Source organism: Nothobranchius furzeri, chromosome 15 (assembly GCF_043380555.1).
Source record: "Nothobranchius furzeri strain GRZ-AD chromosome 15, NfurGRZ-RIMD1, whole genome shotgun sequence".
NCBI lineage: Eukaryota > Metazoa > Chordata > Actinopteri > Cyprinodontiformes > Nothobranchiidae > Nothobranchius > Nothobranchius furzeri.
Window position 1 is genome coordinate 63,620,804 of NC_091755.1, and position 8,501 is coordinate 63,629,304.

General features: G+C 43.6%; 1 protein-coding gene across 1 annotated transcript; it reads right to left on the bottom strand.

Moving 5' to 3' along the window:
• Nucleotides 1-860: 860 nt before the first annotated feature.
• Nucleotides 861-5,842, bottom strand: LOC139063414 (uncharacterized). The gene is made up of 2 exons (XM_070545275.1): nt 4,991-5,842; nt 861-4,883 (listed from the first exon to the last, which is right to left on the bottom strand). The coding sequence occupies exon 2, from the start codon at nt 4,492-4,494 to the stop codon at nt 3,085-3,087; it is 1,410 nt and encodes a 469-aa protein (XP_070401376.1). The 5' UTR covers nt 4,495-4,883; nt 4,991-5,842; the 3' UTR covers nt 861-3,084.
• Between the last annotated feature and the right edge of the window lie 2,659 nt (nt 5,843-8,501).

The window sequence follows — 8,501 nt, forward strand, 5'->3', positions numbered from 1 at the left end:
GTACACTAAAACAAACCTGATCTCTCTAGGACATTCAGAAGCCAAGTTATAAGCCCACAAATGTGTAACTGGACTACTTCTTTAAAGTGACACCAGGCCTGGTGACATTTGGGACATGGTTTGACCCCCTATAGGAATGTGCTATCATCATGAAACGTTCAGATCACTTACAACTCAATAGATTCTACCTTCCTGTAACGTTTCTGCCTGATTGAACCTTGTTTTCACACAAATGAACCCAGAATGATGTGAAATTGTGCTTCGTGCAACATAATTCTGGGTGCCATTTAAAAACCATAAGTGCTAATGACTCCATTCCTTTTTGTGGTTGTAGGGGCTGTTGATTGGAATACACTAAAACAAACCTTATCTCTCAAGGACATTCAGAAGCCAAGTTATAAGCCCACAAATGTGTAACTGGACTACTTCTTTAAATTGACACCAAATCCGGTGACCTTTGGGACATGGTTTGACCCCCTTAGGAAAGTAATATCCTCATGAAACGTTCAGATCACTTACAACTCAATAGATTCTACCTTCCTGTAACGTTTCAGCCTGATTGAACCTTGTTTTCACACAAATGGACCCAGAATGATGTGAAATTGTGCTTCGTGCAACATAATTCTGGGTGCCATTTACAAACCATAAGTGCTAATGACTCCATTCCTTTTTGTGGTTGTAGCGTTATGGATTTAGGCTCTTTTATGAAAGAGGAACCATGCTACGTATTAATTCGGAATATTAATTTTAATAAATCAATAACCAAATTTTATATTGTTCAGAAGACTCAAAGGTTGTTTTCATCCATAAACTGCCGATAATATCTGAGTGTCTGTGTTTCAGTTCAATGAGGAAACCAGTTTGACGTTTAAAAGTTTTAATTCTTCAAATTAAACTAATGATTTTGAAATTGACAAACAGGAAATACAATCAACATTAGTAACTTTGTGGGACAATCTCTTTAACAGTTGATATGCTGTTCTGGCTCAAATAGACCTTCTGATGAATTTATGAAGATTGAGAATGTTGTGATGGTGAGAGTGATATGAGCTGGGATGGGTGCGTGAGTGCATCTGATTTTGCTTCAGGAAGAACCAGGTGTCTGAGTGAAAAGTGATGGTTTGAATAAACTTAGGCTCTTAGTTGGAAAAGATGCATCAAAACGCTAAACACCGTGTTCTGTCTCACCGAATTCTTTTGGACCCTCTTTCGGATCCGGGGCGTCACCTTAGGATGTTTCATCCAGGGCACCTTGGCTGGAAGAAAAGACAAAGATGCGCTGCGACCCGGTCCAGAGTTGTCCTCGGTACACGTTGATGGTAAAGCGTTTTGTCGACGCGCTTTCTTAAGTTAATTCACTCAGAAATCAAAAGACTCGGTAATGAGTCTGCGTTAGAAGTTGCGATTCAGCTATTCTGCCTGGCGTGGCAGAAACAGCATGAGAGGAGGGGGGGGGGGGGGGGGGGGGATTGAGCCCATGGGCTCCGTTCCCCGTTAGCGGTTGTTCACAAGTCCTCTCTCTCTCGTGGCCCAACACGAACTGCATCAAAAGACTGAAAACTTACCAAAAACCTTTCTCTTCTCAAAGCAAACGTGCGTCATCAAATGTGTCTGGAGTTTACTGTGAGCAGGTGTGTGTGGATGTGTGTGAATGTTTGTGCTTGAGTGTGTGTGAAGGTCAGTAACAAACATTCTCAACATTATTTAAGAATGGATTCATTAAACCATTATAATTACCCCAAAGCTAAATAGTCATTCATTTGATTAATCACATTTATAATGAGCAAAATGATAATGGTTACTTTAACATTAAAATCAAGAAAAAGAAGTTTAAACTTTATGTTTTGACTTGGTCTGGGTACAACTCATGTAAACACATCTTCTGGTAGACTGCAGGTGGCAGATGTTATGGTTTCCTCCCAGACTCGCTGGCGTTCAGGTCTTAATCTGTGGGTGAAAGTTCTCAGCGACCCAGCTTTGACACAGCTGAGTCCAACACCACCTTTGTGATAGAAAACCCATATTTCCTCACGTTACATACCCCCCCTTTTTGTGACGACATGGTGGTCAAGCACAGGCCACCTGCCGTTACAAACACAATAACGTGATGTACTCGTGAAGGTAGACATCCCAGATGAAGGCAGGAACGATGAAGCGTCTCCACAGGTCTCGTGTAGAAGGGAGTCTATCCTGATCAGATGATTAAGGCCAAAACTGTTGCAATCATTGTAAAGTAATCCACTTAGGAAATCTTGAAAGCAGAGCTATTTCAATAGCAGTTAATTTCATCAGCAATAATGCAAAGGTATGCAAAGGATAAGCAGCTCGTGTGCCACACGGAGCTGGGCAGATGAAGTATTCCTCAGGCGTAGTCCAGGCGAAGTCCAGTGACGACCTCGACCCATCTCGAATCACGACCGAAGCCCCATGCGACAGAAAACCAGTTGAAGGATGGTGAAGACGGCCCCTCTGATGGGATGTAGTCCATACGAGCTCGGAGAAGGAGACAAAGTGAGACAGCCCACACGACAGATAGCATTTGATGCAAAACAAAGAAATCAATCAAAACCTATCTATGGGTGCCTCTGGGAAAATGTGGGTGCCTTTTGTGAATTATCTAAAGAAGAAATGTTCTGCACCCTGTTCTACGTGTCATGTAAAAACGTGATGCAGTGAAAACACAAATAAAAGAAAGTAAATCCTAACTGATATGTGAAACTCAGCAGGCTGCACTAATTAAAGGCATGTATATAAAAGAAATAATAATCATGAAAATGAAGGGCAAATTGGCTTGTGGCCCTTTAAGGGAAATAGCAACAAAATAAAATTAAATTTGTAATCAAATTTAATCATGCTACACAAAGCACTAATAAAAAGATAGAGATGTAAATCAGTTCTAAAAATGTAAATCAGTAGGTTAGTAATCCCTAAAGGTGTGAGTTAGTAACAGGACCCTGGCTGGAGGCAGGTAACCTGAAAAAAAAACTCAAAGGATATCACATTTGTTAAAAATTCATCCCACAACGAGAGAATTTGTAACGGTCCACCAGTCAGTGGAAAAGAATCCGGTCAGAATAGAGTCGGTCAGAATAGAGTTTTGAATCTGGTATTGCGGACCCACAGAGACACGAGTTTGGACGTATCTGTGGGAGCAGGCTCATAAGCGATTTGGTTATCAAACTGTTTGTATCTGGTGTTACGAACCCACAGGGAAACTTGTTTGAATTTACCTGAGGGTCCCGTTTGGAACTGGAGCGAAGCTGATGGTTTAGCTGTTAAATCAGAACCTGATTTTACCTGCTCAAAGTTGGGTTGCAGCTTAACGGAGGCGACTTTGTTGTGATCAGAAATGGTAGTGAACTGGAAATGCGAAAATGATGCTCGCAAAGCGGGAGGAGGCTCCCCACCCCCTTTTTGTTTCTCAAACGTATGCCGTGTCTGTGAGACAGGAGAAGCATAACAAAGAACAGTTCTTAAGCTCTTAAAAGCGCTATTACCAAGAAGATGCACATTGTCACCTGAATCGTGCTGAAAGAGTAGGTGTTCAGATGTCCAAAGACCTGGAGGTGTTGGACTTGGAGGTTCTGAAAAGGAGTGATCCAAGGATGGTTGTGTCACGGGTGTCAAAGCAAACCTAGCCATGTTTAGAATCAGATACAGACATGTCGCTAGCTTTAGGAACATGGTCTGTCCTGAAAACTGAAACCAAGAATACTTTATTCCCAAGAATGATGGAGGTTCCCACACAGAATCAGAAAAACCCGGTTTAACCAGATTATTTACAGACTGACTAGAACTCCGCCCCGTAGAAGGTGCAGCACCTAACTCCGGGTCGGAGGTCAATGTTGTCAGCTGAATTGGTGGAAGGTCAGTGTCGATTTCTGCAATGACCCGCCCGCTCGGAGGAGGCGTTCCCCCGAACCGGTTGAAGTCCGCAACGGAAAACTCAGAGCCACTCAGCACCCCCCCTTTGTCAGGAGGGGCCCCGAGCAGAGCATCACTGCACGCACCTACACCTCCCGGGCCGGGTTGCCTTCCCGAGCCCGTGAGAGAGGTGTGCGCAGCAACCACCGAGCCACCTTTAATATCGCCACTGACCACAGGACTGCTGGAAACCGCAGGGTTTTCTGCGTCGTCGCGGTCACCTGTAAGAGAAATCACAGGAAAGAGGGCACAGAGGCCCGAGACTAAGTCACACCCCTGTGAAAGGAGAAAGGAATTGGCCACCGTATTAGCAGAGGTCACAAACTGAAAAGTGACAAGGTCATTCACATAAAGGTCAAGATGTCCGGGCACAAACCCCTTAAATGGCATGGCAGCTCCGTCCGGAGACCACAAGCGTTTCACGGCGGCTGACGTTCCCATCACGCCCCGATAAAGAAGCTGGTTTGTGCATGAGACGGACTGACGAGTAAAACAGACCTCTGACTGAAGCGGTGGGTCACAGCCTGAAGATTTCACACCCATGCTGGAGAGATGTTCAGCCTTTAACATGGATTACAGAGGAGAAGCATTAGGAACCAAAGGGTTAAGCACAACCTGTTTGTCAGAGAGGTTAACCATAGGTTCAAGAGATTTATTCAGCTTAAAAGCAGCAGAGAAAGTGTTGTTTATTTCAAACCTTGATGTTGATGGTGGGTTTTTTACCCCCTGGAAGAAATAAAAGTAAAGAAAAAGCGTTATGACTGTAAACAGCATGTTGCTTGAATTCACGACATGAAGTGCAGACCAGAACCACCTCCGACCCAGTGCAGCTGGCACCGGACCGCAGCCACTAGTCCCCACTGTTCCCGACCGGCGGCACCCGCCTAAAACGGGCCCGTTCGGGCGGGCGGAGGGACCAGCGATGCTCGGCCGGTGAATTTCCTGCGTCTTGGCATGTTCTGGAAGCAGAACGTCAGAGAACCTTACATCAGGTGTAACAGTGCAAGAAAGATTTTGTCGTGTCTCGTCCATCTCCCATTAAGTTCAGAGCAACTCGCGTTTTTACCTTCTGAGCCGACGTAAAACTCCGGGCAGATTCCTTAATATGTCTCACACAAACAAGGACTGACCGTAGCCTACTTAACTTTATGACACAGGGTAAAACAAGGAATTGTTGATAGAGAAATGAATACACACAACTTCACAAGATGGAAGAAAAAGGCATGGAACCGAGCAACGGAGGCTGTGAAAGCCGACCCGTTCACCGGTCCAAAATAAAAATAATAAAAAAAATAACAAACCCTACGCTGCCGTGTTGGTATCAGACGGACAAACGTAGCAAAATGTAGATTCTACACACCGTAGCGATTTACAAGAATCACCGCCAATGCGGGTTTTGTGAGGACACAGACTGACTGTGCCAGAAATGATGACAATTTAACGGGACGCGTGCCCTATTTGTCTAACTGTGGCGCTAGCTTAGCTCCCCGGCCAGGCCTAGCGTTCTTTGTCTGTAGCGGCCAGACTGAAATTTCCCCGATTAACAAGTAGGCATCTCGCTCCACTTTTAATACGGACTTTAAAAAAAACGTACGCAATCTGAATGCAGTAACGCGTAACGGCTGTGCCTCGCTTTACGACGTTTACCGAGCAGTCAAGCTCCGGCAGGTGTCACCGAGCATTCCGTTTAAAAAGCGCACGCAATCTGAATGCAGTAGAAACTTCTTTCACAATAGCTCGCCCACAGTGTCAACACACTGAGAAGAAAGGTGTCCGAGAAGTTAGTCTCGGTTCTGAGGTTCGGAGAATTTAGTGATAATTTTAGGAACTGAGGATAAGCTGCACGGTAGCTCACCCAGCAATGATCAGAGCGGAAACGGAGCTGTCCGACCTGAGGTTAGATTAGAGACGCGGCGGCGCGTCAAAATGGACAGAATTTAGTCAAAAGCACAACTCACACGTTCGCTCCGAAGGCGAAGATGGGATAAATCAAAGTTAGGTCTGTAATTTGCGGTCAATTTGAGATCGGAGACCTTCCGCCGTCAAGTTTCCACCAGGACGCCTCCCGGAAGAGTGACTTCTACGGAACAATTTCCGGTTAATTTCAAAATAAGACATCAAAGTGAAACACAGAGAAAAGCGTTGTTTGTAGCTTTTAGATGTAAGAAATCAGATAAATCGCAGATATAGAAGACTGGATACGCTCGCCATTAAATGTAGCGTTATGGATTTAGGCTCTTTTATGAAAGAGGAACCATGCTACGTATTAATTCGGAATATTAATTTTAATAAATCAATAACCAAATTTTATATTGTTCAGAAGACTCAAAGGTTGTTTTCATCCATAAACTGCTGATAATATCTGAGTGTCTGTGTTTCAGTTCAATGAGGAAACCAGTTTGACGTTTAAAAGTTTTAATTCTTCAAATTAAACTAATGATTTTGAAATTGACAAACAGGAAATACAATCAACATTAGTAACTTTGTGGGACAATCTCTTTAACAGTTGATATGCTGTTCTGGCTCAAATAGACCTTCTGATGAATTTATGAAGATTGAGAATGTTGTGATGGTGAGAGTGATATGAGCTGGGATGGGTGCGTGAGTGCATCTGATTTTGCTTCAGGAAGAACCAGGTGTCTGAGTGAAAAGTGATGGTTTGAATAAACTTAGGCTCTTAGTTGGAAAAGATGCATCAAAACGCTAAACACCGTGTTCTGTCTCACCGAATTCTTTTGGACCCTCTTTCGGATCCGGGGCGTCACCTTAGGATGTTTCATCCAGGGCACCTTGGCTGGAAGAAAAGACAAAGATGCGCTGCGACCCGGTCCAGAGTTGTCCTCGGTACACATTGATGGTAAAGTGTTTTGTCGACGCGCTTTCTTAAGTTAATTCACTCAGAAATCAAAAGACTCGGTAATGAGTCTGCGTTAGAAGTTGCGATTCAGCTATTCTGCCTGGCGTGGCAGAAACAGCATGAGAGGAGGGGGGGGGGGGGATTGAGCCCATGGGCTCCGTTCCCCGTTAGCGGTTGTTCACAAGTCCTCTCTCTCTCGTGGCCCAACACGAACTGCATCAAAAGACTGAAAACTTACCAAAAACCTTTCTCTTCTCAAAGCAAACGTGCGTCATCAAATGTGTCTGGAGTTTACTGTGAGCAGGTGTGTGTGGATGTGTGTGAATGTTTGTGCTTGAGTGTGTGTGAAGGTCAGTAACAAACATTCTCAACATTATTTAAGAATGGATTCATTAAACCATTATAATTACCCCAAAGCTAAATAGTCATTCATTTGATTAATCACATTTATAATGAGCAAAATGATAATGGTTACTTTAACATTAAAATCAAGAAAAAGAAGTTTAAACTTTATGTTTTGACTTGGTCTGGGTACAACTCATGTAAACACATCTTCTGGTAGACTGCAGGTGGCAGATGTTATGGTTTCCTCCCAGACTCGCTGGCGTTCAGGTCTTAATCTGTGGGTGAAAGTTCTCAGCGACCCAGCTTTGACACAGCTGAGTCCAACACCACCTTTGTGATAGAAAACCCATATTTCCTCACGTTACATGGTTGTAGGGGCTGTTGATTGGAGTACACTAAAACAAACCTGATCTCTCTAGGACATTCAGAAGCCAAGTTATAAGCCCACAAATGTGTAACTGGACTACTTCTTTAAATTGACACCAGATCCGTTGACCTTTGGGACATGGTTTGACCCCCTTAGGAAATTGCTATCATCATGAAACGTTCAGATCACTTACAACTCAATAGATTCTACCTTCTTGTAACGTTTCAGCCTGATTGGACCTTGTTTTCACACAAATGGACCCAGAATGATGTGAAATTGTGCTTCGTGCAACATAATTCTGGGTGCCATTTACAAACCATAAGTGCTAATGACTCCATTCCTTTTTGTGGTTGTAGGGGCTGTTGATTGGAGTACACTAAAACAAACCTGATCTCTCTAGGACATTCAGAAGCCAAGTTATAAGCCCACAAATGTGTAACTGGACTACTTCTTTAAATTGACACCAGATCCGGTGACCTTTGGGACATGGTTTGACCCCCTTAGGAAAGTGCTATCGTCATGCTTATTCAGATCACTTACAACTCAATAGATTCTACCTTCCTGTAACGTTTCAGCCTGATTGGACCTTGTTTTCACACAAATGAACCCAGAATTATGTGAAATTGTGCTTCGTGCAACATAATTCTGGGTGCCATTTAAAAACCATAAGTGCTAATGACTCCATTCCTTTTTGTGGTTGTAGGGGCTGTTGATTGGAGTACACTAAAACAAACCTGATCTCTCTAGGACATTCAGAAGCCAAGTTATAAGCCCACAAAGGTGTAACAAGACTACTTCTTTAAATTGACACCAGATCCGGTGACCTTTGGGACATGGTTTGACCCCCTTAGGAAAGTGCTATCATCGTGAAACGTTCAGATCACTTACAACTCAATAGATTCTACCTTCCTGTAACGTTTCAGCCTGATTGGACCTTGTTCTCACACAAATGGACCCAGAATGATGTGAAATTGTGCTTCGTGCAACATAATTCGGGGTGCCATTTAC